We start from the raw sequence: 22582 nt of genomic DNA on the forward strand, positions 1-22582 counted from the left end.
TTTCCTCTAGAAAATCTGAGGCACACAGGTGTTGACACTGTGGGGAAGTAAGTTCCTGTGTTACTGTCAACATGGCTTAACATTGAGACAGGTGCAAAGAAAAAGAACATGCTCTGTGGCTTCTGATGGTTCTTTTCTCCACTCCAACCCCCCATCCCCCACCGTGTGCTAGGCACATCTGTCATCATCATTTGAGTGGGAGAGTCTCAGGCAATCATGGAGAATTCCAATGAGTCTCTACTTTGACAGGGCTGGAGAGATGGCTCAGGTGTTAAGAGCACTTGCTGTTCTTTCAGAGGACCTGGATTAAGGTCCCAGAACCCACACGGTAGCTAACACTGTCTGTAGCTCCACTGTCAGGGGCCCCAGTGCCCTCCCTGTTCTCTACAGGTGCACAATGTATGCACGCAGGGACATGCTCCTATACGTGTATTAAAATATTAAAGCTTTATAAATCTTAAAAAGTAACATCAAAAATTACTCCAACTTGGTAAATAAATTCTGATCAGCATCCAGAAACTTTTTGGAACTTAACTTTTGCAATTTTATTAACATGCTATCATTACTGTGTGGACATGAGGGCATGCACAGCAGTGTGTGGAGGTCAGACAGTGTTTGGGAGTTGGTTCTTGCTTTGCAACCAGGGAATGACTCAGGTTGTCAGGGCTGTGTTGCTTTTACTGGCTGAGCCATCTCTCTGGCCCAGTGCTTACAAGTCAGAACTTTGGCAATATGACACTGTTTCTATCACCCACCCTAAGTGTGTGTGTGTGTGTGTGTGTGTGTGTGTGTGTGTGTGTGCACACCTGCGCACACACACACACACACACACACACACACTCCTCCACCAAGAGTCAACTCATTTGAGTATTTTTGTTCTAAGAGTTAAGAGATAAAATGAGAAGAAAACAGTTCAGTGTTGATTGCCTAGTGCTCATAATTTTCCTATAAAGCCTTATATACACCTTATAGTATGCCTTATATACACCTTATAGTATGCCTTATATACACCTTATAGTATGCCTTATATGCACCTTATAGTATGCCTTATATATACCTTATAGTATGCCTTATATACACCTTATAGTATGCCTTATATATACCTTACAGTATGCCTTATATATACCTTACAGTATGCCTTATATATACCTTACAGTATGCCTTATATATACCTTATAGTATGCCTTATATATACCTTATAGTATGCCTTATATATACCTTATAGTATGCCTTATATACACCTTACAGTATGCCTTATATATACCTTACAGTATGCCTTATATACACCTTATAGTATGCCTTATATGCACCTTATAGTATGCCTTATATATACCTTACAGTATGCCTTATATATACCTTACAGTATGCCTTATATGTATCTTTTTTTTTTTTTTTTTTTTTTTTGAGACAGGGTTTCTCTATGTAGCCTTGGCTTTCCTGGACTTCCTTTGTATACTAGGCTTGCCTTCAACTCACAGAGATCTGCCTGCTCTGCCTCCCTGAGTGCTGGGATTACTGGTGTGTGCTACCATGCCTAGCTTAATATACCTTATATACACCTTCTAGTATGCCTTACAGGGTATGCTTGAAGTATAGCTTACAGTATACTTACAGTATGCCTTAAAATACAGCTTACAGTATATGGCATTACTTTTCTATTCTACAGACAAGGAAACTGAAGTAAAATGGCTCCAGAATGAATTCATCTTTTGGTACTGAGCTACTGTGTGTTAAGTCCATGCCTTCCTCTTGCTTGCTTCTCTGGGGAGCCCTCCTGTGTCATCACCCCCAGTTCTTCTGGCTCTTCCTCACTCACTGCACTTTTCCTCCTGTGCCCTGATGATCTACATCCTCCTGGGATCACTTGGTTGCCATTCCTGGCTTCTTTCACACTTCTCTTTATCCCATCATCCCTCGGAAATCGGTATTCCAAAAGGTCTCTCTCTGTTTTCACTGAGTCAACTCTGTTTTTTAAAAAACCTATACGCTGACCGCTCTGAAATGGAATCACTTCCTGTGTAGAGCGTTCACCCTCCAGAATCAACTCTAGCTATTTCGAGTGAGGCTCATTTCCTTTCTTGAACTCAGCGCCTGGAAGTGTGCACTCACCATGATTCTTTCTGTCAGTTCTCCCTTCTCTGATCTCCTCAAGGCCGGTCAATGATTCATCCTGCTGACTTCCTTTCCTCACCATTTCTCTGGTCAGTCCCTCGTCTCTGTCACCACTGGCTGACTTATGGGCTTTGTCTGTCGTCTCTTGCGTGTTGGTCTATGACCCACCGGCCCTCTTGTCTAGGGGCTGCTTTACCCCGAGTCTACCTCCTTTTTAAAAAGTTTTTCAAGACAGGGTTTCTCTGTGTAGCCCTGGCTGTCCTGGACTTGTTTTGTAGACCAGGCTGGTCTCGAACTCACAGAGATCCGCCTGCCTCTGCCTCCCGAGTGCTGGGATTAAAGGCGTGCGCCACCATGCGCAGCTTCGAGCCTACCCTTTAGCAGTAACCTACAATCTCATGAGTGATGTCGCCAAGAGCCTAGCCAGCTCTGCTCTAACTTCCTGTTTGTGACTTTCTGAGAACAAGCCTGTGTTCACACATTCTTTTACTATCTTTTATTCTCCTATATTTGAAGAATAATTTTCCCTTTTTCTTCCAGTGCTAAGGACTGAACCCATGGCCTTGTGTGTGCTAAGCAAGCACTTTACCACCAAGCTACATACTCAGCCCTCGACATAACCCTTTTGTATATGTTTATAAATAATCCAAGTACTTGTGTAAGTTAGCTTTAGACCAAAATGTACACAACCGTCAATGACTGCATTAAATGATGCTTTCAATTTTTGCTTTAAATCAAGCCTTTATAATTTAAAAGTAAAGCAGTTTATTCATCCAAAAATTGCCATTTCTGAGGAGTAATAACCAGTAAGACTTTTTTTTGACCATTCTGAAGTATTTTTTAAAATAAATCATGAGTTTAACTGTAGAACAGGAACTCTGAGTATCTGAAATAATTCGTTTCTAAACAGAGCTAGCCAACACTCACTCATGATCAGTGTATGTGTACTCTGTGCACATACGAATGCATGTCAACCTATGAGTAGGTCTATGGGGTAGAGCGGATCTGAATTTTACTTGTGATTTTAGTTATAACAAAAATGATACTTTCGCTTCTCTAAACAATCATTTTATCCTCCTTTAATCTGCTCAGACTGTAGGTAAAAATATAATTAGATGATATTTAATTCATTTGTTGCTTAATAAGCACATGCTTATCCATCCTACATCTAATAAGACAATGTCTGTCCTCAAGAGTTCCCAGTACGAAAGGCAGATACATAGAGATAAGCAGAGCGTTATAAAAGCTTCTCGGAGAGCCAGGGATTTAGCTCCACATCACAGGACACACAGTGGGACTGCATGTGTGTCAAAACCTAAGTGTCCACTGACATATGTGCTCTGCAGTCATAATTCAGCCCTAGTTTCAACTTTTTAAAAAATTTTTTTGAAGATTTATTTATTTATTGTATATGAGTGCTCTATTTGCATAGATACCTATATGCTGGAGGAAGAGGGCATTAGATCACATTACAGATGGTCATGAGCCACCATGTGGTTGCCGGGAATTGAACTCAGGACCTCTGGAGAGCAGACAGTGCTCTTAACCGCTGAGCCATCTCTCCAGCCCCTAGTTTCAACTTTTATAAACTAATTTTTCTTTCTTTCTTTTTTTTTTTTTTTTTTTTTTTTTTGAGGCAGGGTTTCTCTGTGTAGCTTTGGCTGTCCTGGACTCACTTTGTAGACCAGGCTGGCCTTGAACTCACAGCGATCCACCTGCCTCTGCCTCCCGAGTGCTGGGATTAAAGGCGTGCGCCACCACTGACTGGCTAAACTAACTTTTTAATAAATTGATATTATAGGGGTGAGGCGTGGTGGCGCACGCCTTTAATCCCAGCACTCGGGAGGCAGAGGCAGGCGGATCACTGTGAGTTTGAGGCCAGCCTGATCTACAAAGTGAGTCCAGGACAACCAAGGATACACAGAGAAATCCTGTCTCGAAAAACCAAACCAAACCAAAAACAGACAAAAAAAAAACCCCCACAAAAATTAATATTATAAAACATATTGATAATTTTATTAGCCATTATTCAGTTTTTGTTGTTTGTTTCTCTGTGCAGCCCTGGCCAGCCTAGAACTCACTTAGTAGACCAGGCTGGCCACAGACTCAGAGAGATCTGCCCACCTCCGCCTTCTGAGTGCTGGGATTAAAGGTGTGCACCATGACCGCCCCAGACTAAATTTCTTTGACTATGGAAAATACAGATAATACTTACCATCTAAAACAATTCCAGCAACTTCTCTTCCAACTGGGAAGAAATCCTTTTCCATCTTCATTTCTGCCAGAAGCTAAGTCATGACAGTCATTATTAGCATATTACTGTCAAAAATAGATTCTCATGTTACATGGTAACACAACACTGTAATTACAACACCTCTTAACCCCAGATGCAGGCGGCAGAGGCAGGAGTTCTTAAGTTGGAAGCTAGTCTGAGCAACACACTGAGCTCCCGTTGGCCAGCCTGGGCTACAGAGAGATGGCAGATCAAAAACCTAGCCACATGAGCAGCCAAGCACCAGTACCACCACAACAAAACAGCCGAGCAGTAAAACCCATCTCCTAGATGTGAGAAATTGGGAACAACGAAAAACTCAACCCACAGAAATAGCAAACACGATGATTCACTTTGGAGATTACAATACTAACTCACCCCCAAAGCAAACAATCCCACCCCCCAAATTACAGAATACAAGAAAAATTTACAAAACCCATGACAAAACCCCTTCTTCCAGAGTGGGGGCCCTGAGTTGCTGAGGTGTCTGACCCAGGACTGAGGCTTTGGCATTGTCATTCAAATCACCAGGATATCCTTAACATTTTCTCTCAAGATGAAGTGAGATCCAACCCCTAAACAATTCTCAGTTGGCAAAGTCACCTATTCAAATAAGGTGAAGGAGAGTAGAGAGGGCATGCTGATGGAGGGGATGTGACCTCACTCCCTTTAAGGATCACCTGGGCTGGGCAGGGCATGGCAGGCGGCACAAGCCTGTCCTCCTAGCACCCCAGAGGTGGAGTAGGAGGGTCAGGATCTTATGTTAAAGCCAGTCTGGTTCTTTTTTTTTTTTTTTTTTTTTTTTTTTTTTTTTTAAGATTCTGTCTTTTAAAAAAAAGGCCACCAGGATTTCCCTCAGTCCTGAGTTAGGAGGTGGCAGGAGAGAGTGGTGGATATTCCTGGAAGTGTCACAAGATGATTCTAGACTTATGGTCAGTCCAGGGGTTTTCGGTTTGCTTGCTTGTTTTTAAATGATTTATTTATTTTTATTCCATGCAGATGAATGTTTTGCCTATGTGTATGTAAAAGCATCACACGAGTGCTTGGCGTAGTCAGAGGTCAGGGACAGAGCGGGATCCCTGGGATCTGGAGTTACAGAAGGTTGTAAGCTGCCATGTGGATGCTGGGAACCAAACCCGGTGCTCTGCAAGGGCAACAGATACTCAAGGACTGCTAAGCCATCTCTCCAGTCCATTCAATTATTTGAATTAAAAAACAAACAAACAAACAAACAAAAAGAAGCCTTCATACATATATGACTTTGCAGAAGTTTCACACTTTTGATAGGCTATCCATATGACTTTCTTATGGAAACACTAGGTATTTGATTCCCGCCCCCCCCCGTATGTCACATGTGTGCATGCGTGAGTGCATGTATGTTTTGTAAGTGTATGGTGTGTGCGCGTGGTGTGTGTGTGTGGCGTGTGTGTATGTTGTATGTGTGGTGTGTGTGTACATGCATGCATACATGTCTGTGTGTGTGCATGTGTGGTAGTGCTGAAGGCTGAGCTCAGTGAGCACTCTGCGGCTCAGCCCCGTCTTTTCCTCTATGTCCATGTTTAGTGAAGCTTTAGCTGTTGCATCCTACATCCTTCCTTTACCATACGCAGTTTCTTAGCTTAGTGTATTGTCTTCATACCCATCATGCTCAGCGATAGGTAAAAGTTCATTCAACAGCTATTTGTCATCCTTTTTTGTTAGTGGCAGAGTGCGTGCTTAGCAGTCACAAGGTCCCAGGTTCAATCACCACCACCACACACACTGGAACCTGTGCAGGTCCGAGGAAGTTTACTAGTGTTCAAATGGACTGCTTCTTTACCAAGCAGACACTAGATTAGATGTCACTCCAACTTTAGTCATGGACACATAAGACGCATGCCCAGGTCAGCCTCCTTGTCTGTATTCCTTTCCGCCACAGACTGAATCGTCTCTCCCCACACTAACTCACATGCTTCTAACCCTCATCCTCACCGTGACTGTGCCAGGAGGTGGAAACTTTAGGGAGGTAATGATCACTAACTGAAGTTATGAGGGCAGGCTCCTAATCTGGCAGGGCTCCGGACCTAGGTGAGCACACAGCCAGGAGGTCATCGGCAAACCCGAAAGGATGGACTGGAGACAAGCCTGCTTGCACATTGATCTTGAGCTTTTACCCTTCGATTCTGGGATGAAATAAGTTTCAATTGCTCAAGTCAAAAGACCAAATAAAAACCACAATCAAATAAACAGGTAACAACAAAGCCTCCAAAACAAAACAGGAGAAAGAACCGGATGTGAGGTGTATACCTATAGAGCCAGGACCGGAGCATGAGGCAGGGCCACCCTGGGTTACACATTGAACCCTGTCTGACAGCAAACCCTGAGCATACTTATCATGGCACATTTAACTATTTATTTATCATTATTAACTATTTACTTAAAAAAAAAAAAAGACAGTGTCTCTGTGTGGCACTCTCTAACTTGGAACTCACTGTGTAGACCAGACCTGCCTCAGACTCTCAGAGGCCTCTGCTTTCTGAGTGCTGGGCTTAAAGGTAAATGCCACTGTGCCTGGGCCAAAGACAAATGTTTTTCTGGCCAATAATAAAAGATAACTATGGGTGGTATGAGACTGGAGGTAAGTGTTTATGAGACAGAGAAAAATGACAAGAATACAAATCATATCTAAAAAATATTAACTAGAAATACATACAATTTAGTGGTTGATAAGGTGTTTCTAGTTTATATTCCTTTTTTTGGCATTTTGTTTTATTTAGTTTTTTTTTTTGGTTTTTGTTTGTTTGGCTGGCTTGGTTTTTTGATTCTTGTGGGTTTTGTTTTTGTTTTGAGAAATAACAGGAAGTTGGGTGGGTAGAGAAGTGGGGAGGATCTGGGACGGATTGGGGGAGAGGAAAATATATAATCAAAATATATAGCCAGCCAGGTGTGGTGGCACACCTGCCACACCAGCACTCGAGAGCCAGGTGTGGTGGCACACCTGCCACACCAGCACTCGAGAGGCAGAGCAGGCAGATCTCTGTGAGTTAGAGGCCAGTCTGGTCCACAAAACGAGCCCAGGATAAATGAAAACAAACAATATGTATATATGAGTGTGTGTATACACATACACAAAATAATTTAAATAATAAAAAAGTTGTTAGCATTGACCACAGTTTTTGTTTTTCCATTTGTGCACATGTATATTATGGGATGGAATTATTTGTAAGTGGTAGGCATCACATATCCTCATTTTTAATCTAATGAAGACTATAGGAATCCTCTGAGATGTTTACCTGCACAGGACGCACACTGAGAAAGGACAGCTGATGTGCAGGAGAGCCACATCAAACCCTTAGTAACTGGATTTGCTGCGGCAGGTTTTCTTTTGCCTCTAGTTGGAAAACCACAGAAGTAATGTGCAAAGTGCCCTTGTATGCCGCGTAGGTACGGAGTCAGGCCTCTTCCGCATTTAATGAACAACATTTGATTGAGCACTCAAACGCTTCTCAAGTTTGTTTTTCCTGCATGTGCTTGAAAGTCTAGTTTATATTTTTACTGTATTTATAAAGGTAATTTTCTTCTTGACTTTAATAATTAAAAAAATTCAGACTCTTTCAATATTAATTTTATAAGAATCTCCACATAGTGATATAAAACACAAATTAGACCATTCACCTTAATGTAAAAATATGTAAGTATTTATCAAGTTCAGTTTTCTAAGAAAAATAATTTCTTGGCACTCAGAAATCAATTACCACTATACATTAAATATACTGCAAAATTCCCATTTGTCTTCTGGCATGATAGAAACACAGATACCTTCGTGTTTATCTGGCTCAGGGCACAAGCTTTAACTTGAATTCTCACAAAGTTATCCTCTGTGACAGAGACTTTTTCCTAGAACCAAACAACAAAACCACAAGTTACACATCCTCTGAGGACATTCGCTTATCTTGTGAAAATGTCCACAAATAACTGAAAACATTAAACTGATGGCAAATCTTATAACTATCGTAAGTTTAAAAGGTACAAGTAATTATCTAACAGTATATGACAAAAAGAAGGGAAAGAAACATTAGGGGTTGCAATTTTTTTCTTTTTTCTTTTTGTTTTTTGAGACAGAGTTTCTCTGTGTAACCTTGGCTGTCGTGGACTCACTTTGTAGACCAGGCTGGCCTCGAACTCACAGAGATCCACCTGCCTCTGCCTCCCAAATGCTGGGATTAGAGGTGTACACCACACCTGGCTAGGGGTTGCAATTTTTAAAACCTTTCATAACTTTATTTTAAAAGCACTCAAAGACCAGCATTAATGTAGCATAAACAAGCTCCGCTTCATAAAACACAATGGCCAGTAATATATTTAACTTAATTCAAGCTGTCAGATCTTCATAGTGCCTATATGGCAAACAGCCTTCACTAAAATTTGGCATTGTTTTCATGCTATCAACGAGACCCTCAGTGTGACTTGTGCATCTATTTGTGTTTACCCTGGAAGCCTCAGCACCTATTCTGCTGTCAATCATTAACATAATGGATTTTAATTACTTCTTACACTCTTGCTATATAAAGCAACAAGGGCAAAATATACTCCAAGCTGAAGCACCCAGAGTCCGCCACGTAATTATTAAATGTACGCCTATTCCTCCAGCGGTCTATTCTAGACCATTAACTGAACTACGTCCCTCAGTGGCATGAGGATGGCTCCTGCCCAGGGCTCTGACCCATCACAGGGACCACTGTGTTTTCTTTAGCACACACAGCACCCTGGGAGCAGTTTTACTAAATCTTGGATGTTCTATTTAGTGATATGAAGACAGTAATGTAGGTAATGTAGTAAGGTAAAATTGATGAAGTTATTAATTATACGTAGAAACAAATTTTATTAGGATGCAATCAAACCTTAGATTGCTTTTCTGACAGTGGTAGGAGGTAAGCTGTCTGAGGCTTAGACCGTAGACTCCTGATCTGAGTCACTCTGGAGTCAGGGAAAGATGAGAGAGGAAAAACACACCCTGGTCCTGATACAAAAATGGTGATCACAGAGACACACCCACAGCGCGCAGTGCCAGCACTCAGCCTGACACCCACATTGAGGCGATTCTGGCTGCCGCAAACCTTTCTAATAATCACTGCCAAGTCTTAACTACTGAGGTAAGTTTGGGAAGCTCCTAACTTTGTGTAGAAAATAAGGTTTCTCCGTTTCTTCCATTTAACAACATGGATGTTTTCTATCACAAGGCTTCAGTCTGAAAAGCTGCTTCTCCACAGTGCTCACAGTGCACGTCCCTTGTTACTGATGACCTGTGGATGCTACAAAGGAGTGAATACTACAACACTCTGCCCCAGCTCGCCTGGGTTGCTTCTGTAACATGTAGGCTTGGAGCTTGTTCGGCCTTCCTGGTTCCTTCCTTCCTTTCTTTCCTTCCTTCCTTTTTTGGTTTCTTGAGACAGGGTTTCTCTGTGTAACAGCCCTGGCTATCCTGGACTCACTTTTGTAGACCAGGCTGGCCTCGAACTCACAGCGATCCACCTGCCTCTGCCTCTTGAGTGCTGGGATTAAGGGTGTGTGCCACCACGCCCAGCACTGGTACCTTTCACAATACAGCCTATACAGCAACTCTTTTTAAAAATCACTTTATTTTTTAAAAAAATTACGTGTGTATGTGAATATGGGGTTGTGCACATGAGTGCAGCGCCTACAGCAGCTGGAGAAGGGCCTCGGACCCTCTGGAGCTGGACTCCCAGGTGTTTGTGAGCCACCTGACATGGGTGCTATGAACCAAACCTGGCTCCTCAGCAAGAGCAGTCCATGAGCTGTCTCTCCGGCTCCTGTAGAATGACAGCCACACTGCACTATAAGCCACCATTCTTACACAAAGTCAAGAGAGCGGGTGGGGAGGTTGGCTTAAGCTGTTGCTCATTTAGTTCCACTTGACTAGTGACACTTGACCAGTGAGTCTGGCAAACGGGTGGCTCCAGCAGGCAAAGGTGCTTTCTGGACAACCTGACACCCTGAGCTTGGTTCCTGGGACCCTTGTAAAGGTAGAAGAAGAGAACCAACTCCAAATAGTTGTCCACTGATCTCCATAGGTGTGTCCTGGAATGTGTAACCCCCATATACATGTACACATCCCACAGCACATCAAACCGGGTGGGGGGAGGGAGATAACTAGGGGCTGGAGAGATGGCTCAGAGGCTAAGAGCACTGCATGCTCTTCCAGAGGTCCTGAGTTCGAGTCCCAGCAACCACATGGTGACTCACAACCACCTGTAATGTAAACTGGTGCCCTCTTCTGGCATGCTGGTGTACATGCAGGCAGAACACTGTACATAATAAATAAATCTTTTTTAAAAAGTGGGGGAATTATACACGACTCTTTGTCTATGTTTCTCTGACACACACACACACACACACACACACACACACACACAGACACACTTGTTAGTGGCTCATTACTGTGATGGTTAATGCTAATAGTGTTAACTTGACAAGACACAAACTCACTTGGGCGTCAGGCCTCTGAGTGGGCCTTTGGGGAATTATCCTGACTGCATTTAATGATAAGAAGACCAGCCCTTGGTAGGAGATACGGTCCCATGAGTGGGTTCTGGACTGCGTGAGAAAGGAAGCTGTGCAGAAGCATGCATTTCTCCTCACTTTCTGGATACAACGTGACAAGCCGCCTCGTGCAGCTTTCTCTCTTAAGTTTCTTTTGCTTGAGCATTTTATCTTAGCTACCAAAACCAAACAACAGCAATTACATAGGGAAAGACAATATTTCGTCTCATTTAATAATTAAATAGTTTATTCTTACCTTTTCTTGAAATACAAATGTTATTTCTTCACTTGTGGAACTTTGTTGAAAATATAAGCCTTTCATAGTTACCTATGACAAACAAACAAACACAGGCTTTAGAAAAATGTCTACTTGAGGGCTGGAGATAGCTCAATGGTTAAGAGCACGTACTGCTCTTTCAAGCAGGGACACAGGGACCCAGGTTCAATTCTTAGCACCCACGTGATGGTCTACAGCCACCTCTAACTCCGGGTCCACGTGATCCAAGGCCCTCTTCAGGCCTCCTTGGGCACTAGGCATGCACATGGTACACAGACATACATGCAGGCAAAACACCCACACGCATCAAGGAAAAAATCTAAGGAAATTTTAGAAACTAAAAACAGTAACAATAAAGTCTACTAATCAACTGAAAGTAAACTGGAAGCTATCCAGACAGGGAGGAAAAGGCAACTATAAACTCAGCCCCCAAGCAAGGACATTCAGACAGTTCTTCTCTCCAAAAGCAGCCAAAGAGGAGGCCATGTCAGGGCCTGCCTGGGATCCCAGCACTATGTGGGACGGGCTGGGTGTGCCTGAGTTGAAGGCCAGCCTGGGGCTACACAGTCTCACAAATGGAAAGACAGATAGAGGGCGCTAGCAATAGAAGTGGACTAGGCTGAATACCTAAGCTATCACTGGTACTTTCTGAAGACTTGGTTTCAGGCATGGTGGCACAGGCTGGATCCTGCATTCAGTAGGCTGACGGGGAACCACAAGTTTAAAGCTAGCCTGAGTCACATAGTCAGATTTTGTCTTAAAAAAAAAAAAAAAAAAAAAAAAAAAAAAGGAGGTGGGGGTGAGGGACTCGCTTTCATATTCATATTCATTTAAAACTGATCAACAACAAAAAAAATCTTAAAAGGGCCAGACAAGTGGGCCAAACATGTTTAAAGGTAACTTTCAAATGCTTTCAAACAACCACAAAGGTAAGCGTGGACAACCAGGACAGTGGTGAAGCTGTGGTCTGGACTCTTCTGTGGCAGCCTTGTTTCTGAATGTCTCACGCTGACCTCAACCTCAGGCTGCCTCTGCCTCTGCCTTTAAGGGTAGGGATTACAGGGGTATGCTATGCCTCCATGTCCAAATCCTAGAAGCCTTTTAGTTTTTATTAGTATTACTTGTTTGTTTCCTTTTTTCGAGACAGGGTTTCTCTGTGTAGCCTTCGCTGTCCTGGACTCACTTTGTGGACCAGGTTGGCTTTGAACTCACAGAAATCTGCCTGCATCTGCCTCCTGAGTGCACTGGCTAATTTTTATTTTTTAATTGAATCTTTTTAGGTTTATTTATGTGTATTAGTGTTTTGCTTGCACGTATGTATGTGTGCCATGTGTGTGCCTTGTGCCTGAAGAGACTGGCAAAGAATTCCTCGAAGTGGAGTTACAGATGGTAGTGAGACCCACCATGTGGGCTCTAGGGACCAAACAGGGCTTTCTGAAAGAGCAGCCAGTGCTCTTGACTCCTGGGCCAGCTCTCCAGCCTCCATACACACACACACACACACACACACACACACACACACACACACACACACACACGTTTGAATATACATGTGTAGTATATATTTTTGTGTAAGGATGGACATGCATATGTGTGCATGCATTTAGAAGCCACAGGCTGACACTGGTTTTTCCTTTCTCTATCTTATTTATATTTTTGGAGACAGGGTCTTACTATAAGAAAGCAGGTTGAGTAGCCAGCACCCTCCACAGCCTCTGCGTCAGCTCCTGCATCCAGGTTCCTGCCCTGCCTGAGCTCCTGTCCTGACTGCTTTTGATGGTGAACTGTGACATGGAACTGGAACTGTGAGTAAAATAAGCTTTCCTTCCCCAGCTGCTTTTGGTCATGGTGTTTCATCGCAGTAACAGTGACCCTGACTACGACCCTCAGGCCCTCTTGTCTCCATCCTCCCTCTCAGTGTCTCCTACGTGCTGTTTCTGGGCCCCACTCGCGCTGCTGCTGAGCACAGTGCTCTGTGCTTTCTCACCGCTGTGTGGTGAGTGCTTCACTGTGTCAATGCTTCCAGTCCCAGGGCGGAAAAGTCCCCAGCTCGGGCTGTCACAAACCGCCATGTTCAGAACACTTCTGAATATACTTTCTGTGTTTATTATATGGACGAGGAAACTGCATGCACCCTCATCCACCTAGTGAGAGGTGACTGAAATCAAGAAAACTGCATCTTAAATGGATTATGGTTCACAGCATTAATGGTTTCTACTGAGCTGCTGACATAATACACTCACCCCTAACTAGAGCTTCTTCTGTGGGACTGTTTGCTGATAGATCTGTTGTCTTAATCTGCAGGTCCCAAAGGGGGGGGGGGAGTGGGATACCTCCTCTATAAATTATTAGAATTTCCAAATAGGCAACAGCAGACTCTCAAAGCAAGCATAGGTACTCACTTAACAAGAGGCCCAGAGACCTGCGTAGACCTCACGTCTGTGAAGCCAGCTCTGCGTGCTAGGAGCATGCTGAATTCTTTACAGGAGCTGCACTGGATAGTGGAGCAATGGCCTCCGCTCTCTAGGATAATCCAATGCAGAGAGAAGCTACCGTCACAGCCTTTAGGACATGACGCTACGTAGCATGTATGGACAGTGCATAAGGACAGGTGAAAGCATGGCCACGCCAGGCCTTTGTCAGCACCGGTGTGTGTGCTGGACTGTGAAGCGTTCCCAAGTGGCACATTCTGGCTTCTGCTATCCAGGCTCGATAGGTGCACATCGCTTTTCCTAGTCTCCCTTGCTCCACCCACAATGCTCCAGCACAAACTTAACACCGCCCACCGATCCCAGGCGCAGCCTACTTCTTGAGAATAACTGCTGCTGCTGCTGAGGAAACAAGCCCGAATCCCTTCCTCTAGTCAGCCTCACAGCGGGCAGGCACGCAGCCCATCTGCTCCACACGTCTAGATTACTGCTGCTTTATTCACTCAATTGCTTTTTCAGCGACTGCTTGGATATGCCAATTCCTTCCCCAGTCTTGGCTTTTTTGTTTTGAGACAAGGTCTTGATTTGTAGTCCAGCCTAGCCTTGAACTCTGGACCCTCCTGGCTGCCTCCTGTGTACTGGGATTACAGTAAGCGCCACATGCCCAGTAATGCCCTTTATTAAGTAAACAAATCTCCGCTCCTATTTAGTTTAGGCCTACTAGCGTTGTCTTGTCTCAGAGTGGAATCTAGTAGCACCCTGAGTTTAAGGCAGCTCCCTTTGTAGTTCTAGAAGCCATTGTTTTCTCTATCGAATCTTTGACATGTGGCCTGAACCAACAATGTCGCTATTTCAAAGACCTGGGAGATAATTCTGCATTCCCTATAATCTTAAGTGAGAGAGAGTGAGAGCAAGAGCAAGAGAATGTGTGTGTGTGTGTGTGTGTGTGTGTGTGTGTGTGTGTGTGTTCGTGTGTGTGTGTGTGTGTGTAAAATAAGGATTAATTAATCTAATTAAGAACTGTATGGTCTCAAAACTATTCTCCATCCTACAAAGTAAAGAAAAAGAGGTTTAAAAAATATTTTTGTTTTAAATTGTGTATATGTGCGGGCTTGCAAGTATCTCAGCAGGTCAAGGCATGTGCTGTCAAGCACGACACCACTGGTTCAGTCCTACCATCCCCAAGGTGGAGGGACAGACCTGACTGCCAAGTTTTCCTCTGATCTGCATGAGACACTGTGGCACACCTACACATAGTAAGTAAACAGGAAAAACTTGAACTTATAAATCGTGTGTGTGTGTATGTGTGTGTGTGTGTGTGTGTATGTGTGTGTGTGTGTGTGTGTGTGTAATGCCCACCCAGGACAGAAGAGGGTGCTGGGTCCTCTGGAGCTGGAGTGCCACCTGATGCGTGCCGACATGGAACTCGGATCCTCGCAAGAGCAGCGTGCACTCCGCAGTGCTGATCCACCTCTGCAGCACTGGAAAGGGCTGCTTGGGTTGTTTGTTTTGTTTTCAAAGTCAAAATTAAAAGAAAAATCAAGATCAGTACATATTATTCATTTTACAATCCTACCACCCTCTCTGTCCCCTAAAAAAATAGGAATTCTGAGCTTTTAGCACTGAAAATATTGTGGAATGGGTGATATTCAAGGCCCACATGGCTTCTTAGGCATGGGCCTAGGTAATGAAAGACTAAAAATTTTAACAAACTTAAAGATATTTGCAAGTAGACAATAACTGTACGTAGACACATAAGCTACAGAACGGGCAATGGAGATGATCTGGTAGTGAGGTCATCCTGGCCAAGTCCAACACATAAGTTGTGGTGTTATAAAACTTTTAAATGAGTTTTTTTCTTTTCTTTCTTTCTTTTTCTTTTCTTTTCTTTCATTTTTGGTTTTTCAAGACAGGGTTTCTATGTGTAGCGTTGGCTGTCCTACACTAACTTTGTAGATCAGGCTGGCCTCAAATTCAGAGAGATCTGCCTTCCTCTGCCTCACATGTGCTGGGATTAAAGGCGCGCCAACACACCTGGCTAAAAGTGTGGTTTTTTTTGTTTTGTTTGTTTGTTTTTGAGACAGTTAAGTTTTTCTATATAGCTCTGGCTGGCCTTGAACTAACAGAGATCTGCCTGCCTCTGCCTCCCCAAGTGCTGGGATTACAGGTGTGTGCCACCACTGCCCAGCTAAGATTTACTTCTTGCAATTCTCATTTATGTGCCTGTGAATGCCTGTGTGGCAGTGTGCGACGTATAAGCAGTGCCTATGGAGGTCAGAAGAGGGCGCTGGATCGCCTGGGACTGGGGTTACATCTCGGCTGTGAGCTGCCATGGGGGTGCTGGGAACTGAACCCAGGACTCTCGGAGGAGCAGTCAGTGCACTTAACCACTGAGCTGTCCCTTCAGCCCCGGGGAAGGATGTTTTGCTTGTACATTTTAGGTATTTACAAGACAAAGTCTAGCTGTACAGCCTGAAATGACCTGGCACTCACTATGTTGACCAGGTTGGACTTAAGTTTGCAAAGAGCTTCCTGTGTGCTGGAATTACCAGCTCATGTTATTGTGCCTGAATTTAATTTAAAACTTAGAAAAAGAAAAATGAAGTTATGTGGTTGTTATCCCTACAAGAACTTAAATGGGCTAGATACAGTTATAGGGATTTCAAGCATCAGCTGAGTGGGACAGGGGACCAGATGGCTTTTACACTCTCTTCTAATTATGACAATTTCTATTATTATTTTTTAAATAGGGTAGCCCAGGCTAGTCTCAAACTTGCTACATTGCCCAGAACGACCTTGAACTCCTGCCCCTTATGCCTTCCTCTCCCAAGTGCTGGGACAGGTGTGTGCCACCTCCATGCATACTATCAAGTCATGCTGGACTGACTATCCACTGAGGCATAATTCTTGCATTTGATGCAACCTGAGCATTAAAGATAGCTAGAGAGGCAGAAAAGGCTAAGGGAAGCAACAAGGAGCAGCATGTGCTGAGAGAGGGCGAGCTACTGCTCCATCTGTTCATCGGGCTCTCAGCACATGTACAGTGAGCAGGGAGGTGCCCATCAAACATCTGTTTTTTTAAAATCACAAAAGATTTGGTTTTGTTTTTTGAGACAGGTGTATCAGCCTTGGCTGTCTTGGACTCGCTTTGTAGATCAGCCTGGCCTCGAACTCACAGAGATCCGCCTGCCTCTGCCTCCTGAGTGCTGGGATTATAGGTGTGCACCACCGCACCCGCTGCACAAAAGAAAATTTTAATACCTTTCCCTACCTTCCTCCACAAGAACTTTAGTCTATTAAGTTGATTTTCACTTAAGAGTGTAAGGCTCCAGGGCTGAAGAGGCGGCTCAGTAGTGAAGAGCATGGCTGTGAGGACCCAGGCTCACAACCATCGATGATCCCAGTTCTAAGGGAGTGCGCTGCTCTCTTCCAGCAACCGAGGGCACCTGACACGAACGTGAGACCCACACACACAAAATAAAGAAATGCCAAGGATTTCTTACATCAGACACTTCTCTGTGATTCAGTAAGAGGGGAGTGGTAGGCGGGAAGGGTGGGAGGGACGCATCTCTGTTCCTCAGCACACAGCCATTTAATATGGTGTGATCTAGAACAACTGAGGCTTAATCTTTCATTTACCTTTCTGCCTTAAAAAAAAAAAAAGATTTATTTATGTATTATGTTTACAGTGTTCTGCCTGCATGTGCCTACACACCAGCAGAGGACATCAGATCTCATTATAAATGGTTGTGAGTCACCGTGTGGTTGTTGGGAATTGAACTCAGGACCTCTGGAAGAGCAGACAGGGCTCTAACCGCTGAGCCATCTCTCCAGCCCTCATTTACCTTCTGAATTAGTGTCATACCATCTCACCTCGTGCTACTAGGGCCAAAGGGAGGAAACAGTGTGATGGATGAGGTCTTTCCTTTAAGATGGCTTTGTCACGTGACACTGGGACACTGCAGGTGGAGAGATGTGAAGATACAGGCAGGTAACTGAGAATCATTCCTAAGCTCTTAGCCTTTCTCCCTCTTCTGTAGTAAGAAAACTTCCACCAATTAACATGATATCCATCTGTAACTGATGACTTAAACATTTTGCCAGTTCATGATAAGGTCCCGAAGAAACATTTAGATGTGAAATACAAATTATAATTTTGATTTTGGTATTTATTAAAAGTAAGAGAGGAGGTCTTTGGCGCTCCTCTCTCAGTTTAGTAGCGCACTTCTTCTCTTGGGGTGCCCTCTCTGATTCTACCCCACACCTGACTTGGAAGACATGCACTTCCTACACCTAATCTACGCTTTTCTCCGAAACTTTACGAAAAATGTCTTTGAGCTTCCTATGGGAAAACAAACAAAAAAGTTGAAAGAGGAAACAACCTCATAAAGTGTATCATAATATGTAAAATTTGAAGAAAATTATTTTGTGCAATATTACATTCTACCACATATATTTAGAGTTCCAGCCCTGTTATAGTGTGTCTACGGAAGTTGTACAATTAGCCAACAGCCCTGAAGCCAGCCAGCCTGCACTATCTATCGAGACAGGAAGAGCTCACGACAAATACAACCAAACACTATCTGTGGCCCTTATTTCTCTCTTACTGCTTGGGACAGTCTTACTAAGTTGTCTAGGCTGGTCCTGAACTGCCAGTCCTGGAGTTGGAGGACTAGGTGTGATTGCAGGCTGTCACCACTAGGGGGTAAGCGCTGTGGTCTCATAGTGATCTATCTCATGAGTTCCCAAGCCTTTCCCAGCTTCCTTCTTCAGGGAGGCACACAAACCAATCAAGGTCTATTCTTGTCCAGCCCAGTCCTGCGCTCAAGAAACTCAGTTTTCTCACCTCTCTTCTTTAGCCGTCAGCTTCTGGCAGTAATTGAGCAGCGTGGAGGTTTATAAAACTACCAACATAGTTTATCACAAATGTCAGGCAGCTTCATCTTTTATTGGTTTGAGACAGGGTCTCTCTGTGAATTCCTGGTTGTATCACAGCGTGTTATGTAACCACGCTGGTCTTGAACTCATAGAGATCGGATTGCCCTTACCTCTCAAGTGCTGGGACTAAAGGCGTGTGCCACCATGCCCGGCCAGGCAGCTTGATCTTATTTTACAAAAATGTATAAAAAGAATTCTTTCTCTATAGGTGTTTTGTCTACATGTCTGTCTGCCCTGTGATCCCTGTGCCCTTGGAGCTCAGAAGAGGGCCTCAGATTCCCTGGAACTAGAGTTACAGATGTGTGTGTGATTGTGAACCACCACATAGGTGCTGGGAACCCTGATCCTCTGGGAGCATAGCAAGTGCTCCTAACTCCTTGGGCAGCTTGACTTTATATGGGGAACAGTGTTTCAGATATGAACGTCTGATCTTCTACATGCCGTAGCAGAAGCAGGGGTGAAGTCAGTTAGGAAAGTCAGTAATAATTATACATTACAGGGGGCATACCTAAGATTTAGGATTCCTAGGACACCTGCAACGGGATGCTGCAAAGACTGAGAACGATCTGCAAAGCACTCATTATGAAAGTTGGCTTTTAATAAATGTTGCTTTTCCCATCTTTTTTTTTTTTTTTTTTTTTTTTTTTTTTATTTTCAAGACAGGATTTCTCTGTGTAGCCTTGGCTGTCCTGGACTCACTTTATAGGCCAGACTGGCCTCGAACTCATAGTGATCCACCTGCCTCTGCCTCCCAAGTGCTGGGATTAAAGGCGTGCACCACCATGCCTGGCCTTCTATCATTTTTGTAAGCTCAGCATCATAGCTTGAGAGTAGTTCTGAACCCATGTAACAGAACAGCAAAGGGTCGGTCACTGGCAATCACAAGACTAACACTGTTGAGTTTCTACAACAGGCCCTTGTGTCACCTGAATTTATATAGCACCTAATAGCCACAGGTGGTTACTAAAAAGCACTTGCATAGTGTGCAGTTAGGAAGAAAGTATGCTGTAAGGGTAAAAAATACACAGCAGATCAATAAGATATACTATTTAAAAAAATACATTATCTCATTTAAATGTTTGATTTTATTTTAAGTTGAAATATTTGGGTAAACTGGTTTAAGAGAAACAAAATTAATTTCATGTGTTCTTTTCACTGTCCAAATGTGGCTCCCAGGTAATCTATAAGCAGCTAGGTGCCTAGAACATTTGTCCAGGGCAGATAATGCAAAATCCAGCTACTGTGGACTTGAGAGCTTGTTAAAATATGCAGATACTCAACATTAAAACAAAACAAAACAAAACAAAAAACCCACGTGCACGCCCACCAGGCCCAGATCCAGAATCAGTATCTGCGCCTCCTCACGACCCTGGGATAATTCTTTCGTATGGCTCAAGTATTTCACTGGACAGCTCAATGAAGCGGGCAATCCCTGACCCAAAGGACCCATTCCTGGGAACACCCACCCTTGCTTTAGGATACTGATTACTACCGGAAAGGCAAAAAAAAAAAAAAAGAGTAAGAAGGTGAGAAGGGAAGTAGCAACGGAGAAAGCATCAGAAACAGAGGGAGAAGTAGCTGGGGGCAGGGCGGAGTCAGCCCTGGAGAAAGGCAATTCTAGACCTTTGCCTACACCAATGCAGACGGTGAAGCAAAGATCAACCTAAGATCAAAACTTATCCAGGGTCAGGAGCTGTCCGTCAAATCCACTATTACCCGCCCCTCGGCGGCCCCAGCTAAGCTAGGCCTGAGCCGGAGCAGCTCTGAGGTCGGCGTGTGACACGAAGCACCAATCTCCCTAGGGCTAGACAGTTCCTTCAGGCGATTCTCCATCTTTCGCCCAAAGTCCCATCTCCCGAGACACACAATCGTTCTTCCCTGGCTCACCTGCCTCGGAGCTACCTCAACCGTCAGCGCCTTCGCCGCCGCCGCCACCACCTTCCCAGTCCTTCTGCAGAGAGCCCGCCTCCTCGGGTCCAAACAGTAATGCCATTGGCCAGACTGCCCTTCACTCCCGCAGGACGGCCGATCTGGGGCAGGCTGCGACGAACGCCATAGCAACCGTACCCGGAACTACAACTCCCGGCATGCTCCTCTCGGTAGAGAGGCCTGGCACCGCCCCCGGGGACTACCAATAAATGGGAGAAATTGGGCGTTGCTGAGATGGGTTCCGTTTTATGCAAATTAGAGCAAAAGGCCACACCCTTCCTCATTCCAACCGTACCCCCTACCATCTTTCCTCAGTCTTTGTCTCGCCTCGCCTTTCGTCTCCACGTTCTTTCTGCAAAACCTTCTATTTACCTGATTGTATCCTAGCTACTGTCGCACGTAGAAAAGAGCAAAGCAGCAAATCGTGAAACAAAACCTCCACACGCACAGACCAGAAACCTCTAGTTACGCCTTCATGGGAAAAGACAAGGGAAGGGCGGGGGGAAGGGGGTGGGCTCTTTGAACCACTTAATTGGTTTATTTGGCTGCCACTCTGTACACCTCTGTTTCCTTTGGCTCTTTTATTGCCTTTTGCCCTCCCAGTGGGCGGGGTCACACGTAGGGGCGGGAAAGGAGGCGTGTCCCCCGGCGTCCGATTGGCAGGCGGTTATCCCCGCCCATCTATGGGCGGAGCGGAGGGCTGGCTGTGGGCGGAGGGGCGGCGGCGGAGGGAGATGAGGAGATAGGCGGGAGCGAGGGAGCGAAGGAGCGGAGGGCAAGAGGAGTGGAGCGGTGCGGGGAGGGCGCGCAGCTTGGTTGCTCCGTAGTACGGCGGCTCGCAAGGGAGCATCCCGAGCGGGCTCCGGGACGGCCGGGAGGCAGGCGGACGCCGGGGATGGTGTGCGCGGCCGCGGACCCTGCGTTCCTCCGCGCGGCGTGCGGGCTGCACTGATTTGTGAGGGGCGGCCGCGCGCACCCGCCTGGAGATGAGGTGAGGAGCTGACGCGGGCGGCCTGGCGCGCGGGCGGGGGTCGGCGATGGCCGCCCGGGGTCCCCGCGGCCGCCGTCGCCGCTCTGCCTCGCCTTTCTCATCCTCCCGGGGGCGGGCGGGCGGGCAAGCGGGCGGCGGCCGCGGGACGGGCTGGGGCTGAATGGGCGTCCGCAGCCACGGCCGGTGCTCCCGCGGGGGACATCGCGGCGGGCGGTCCTTCCACAGCTGACCCCTCTGCCCTCGGCCGCCGGAGGGTGGCGGGCCGGCCGGGCCTCCCGGGGATCCCGAGCTCGCGGGAGCGGCATCGCGCCGCCCGCGGGTCCCTCGGCCTCGAGTTCCCGGCTCATCCTTTTTCTCTCGCGTCTGCTTGGAATACCCTGTCAGTGAAGGGCGGTCAATGCCGTTCGGCCCGAAGTGGTGTGTGCGGCCGGGGCTTGCCTCTGATGGCATTTAACAGAAAGCGGCTCCCCTTGCAAGCGAGAGCGCGTCCCCGGGGCGGCCGCTTCGCCCTCCCCAGCGCACGCACTGACTCGGGTTTCTGATGTGGACCCGGGGCACAATTGCTGTCCCTTCTTGGGGCGCGCGCGGGGGTGGGGTGGGGTGGAGGGTATCAGGAAACGCAATCCGGATTCCCAGAAAAAGAAAAGCGAGGGGGAGCTGGCTGGACCTCCCTTCACTGGTTTGCCTGTGGTTTGGAAGACAACTTCGCTGATCCCCTTGCCTGTGAGCAGTCTATTGTTGTGATTCCGACTGCAGGCTTTGCTTTTGAAGGAACAGATCAGTGCCTTCTTGCTGCAGGCTGAGGGTGTAGAGGTGTTTCGTGGCATCTTGAATGTGAAAGTTTCCAACTTCGCCCTTAATCACTGCTATTGGGAAAACGGAACCAACCTGGAAACGTAAATGCATGCAGACTCTGGCCAGATGCGGTTCTTTTGTGGTTATCTGTGGTATCTTTCTCTTGGTACTTAGTGGTCAGAAACACAGAAAATAAAAAAGAACGGCAAATAGCGTAGGTAATGAAATCATAGGAACTGGAAAATATCAATTCTATTTTCGGGGAGGCCGGTTTACTAATCCCGCTGAACTAATGAGGA

The 22582-nt window shown here is 45.5% G+C and overlaps 2 protein-coding genes across 6 annotated transcripts in view; one reads left to right on the plus strand and one right to left on the minus strand.

The window, feature by feature from the left end:
• The window catches only part of Cryzl1 (crystallin zeta like 1), a 40915-nt gene extending 19989 nt beyond the window's left edge, over positions 1 to 20926 (minus strand). The window contains exons 1-4 of one of the 3 annotated variants that reach the window (XM_051150260.1): positions 20870 to 20926; positions 11181 to 11252; positions 8183 to 8260; positions 4328 to 4400 (exon numbers count right to left, since the gene is read on the minus strand). In XM_051150260.1, the coding sequence (XP_051006217.1) occupies positions 4328 to 4400; positions 8183 to 8260; positions 11181 to 11246 (217 nt within the window). In that variant the 5' untranslated portion in view covers positions 11247 to 11252; positions 20870 to 20926. Of the gene's footprint in view, positions 1 to 4327; positions 4401 to 8182; positions 8261 to 11180; positions 11253 to 17503; positions 17721 to 20455; positions 20611 to 20869 lie in introns of those variants that run through there. The other 2 variants (XM_051150258.1, XM_051150259.1) reach the window with 2 other exon arrangements.
• A 313-nt stretch (positions 20927 to 21239) lies between these two features.
• Itsn1 (intersectin 1) overlaps positions 21240 to 22582 on the plus strand; it is a 184597-nt gene continuing 183254 nt past the window's right edge. For 2 of the 3 annotated variants that reach the window (XM_051150250.1, XM_051150252.1), the window contains exon 1: positions 21245 to 21488. The gene's annotated coding sequence lies outside the window, so the exon portion shown is untranslated. Of the gene's footprint in view, positions 21489 to 22582 lie in introns of all 3 variants that reach the window. The other variant, XM_051150253.1, reaches the window with a different exon arrangement.

This window comes from Acomys russatus, chromosome 8 (assembly GCF_903995435.1).
Source record: "Acomys russatus chromosome 8, mAcoRus1.1, whole genome shotgun sequence".
NCBI classification, from domain to species: domain Eukaryota; kingdom Metazoa; phylum Chordata; class Mammalia; order Rodentia; family Muridae; genus Acomys; species Acomys russatus.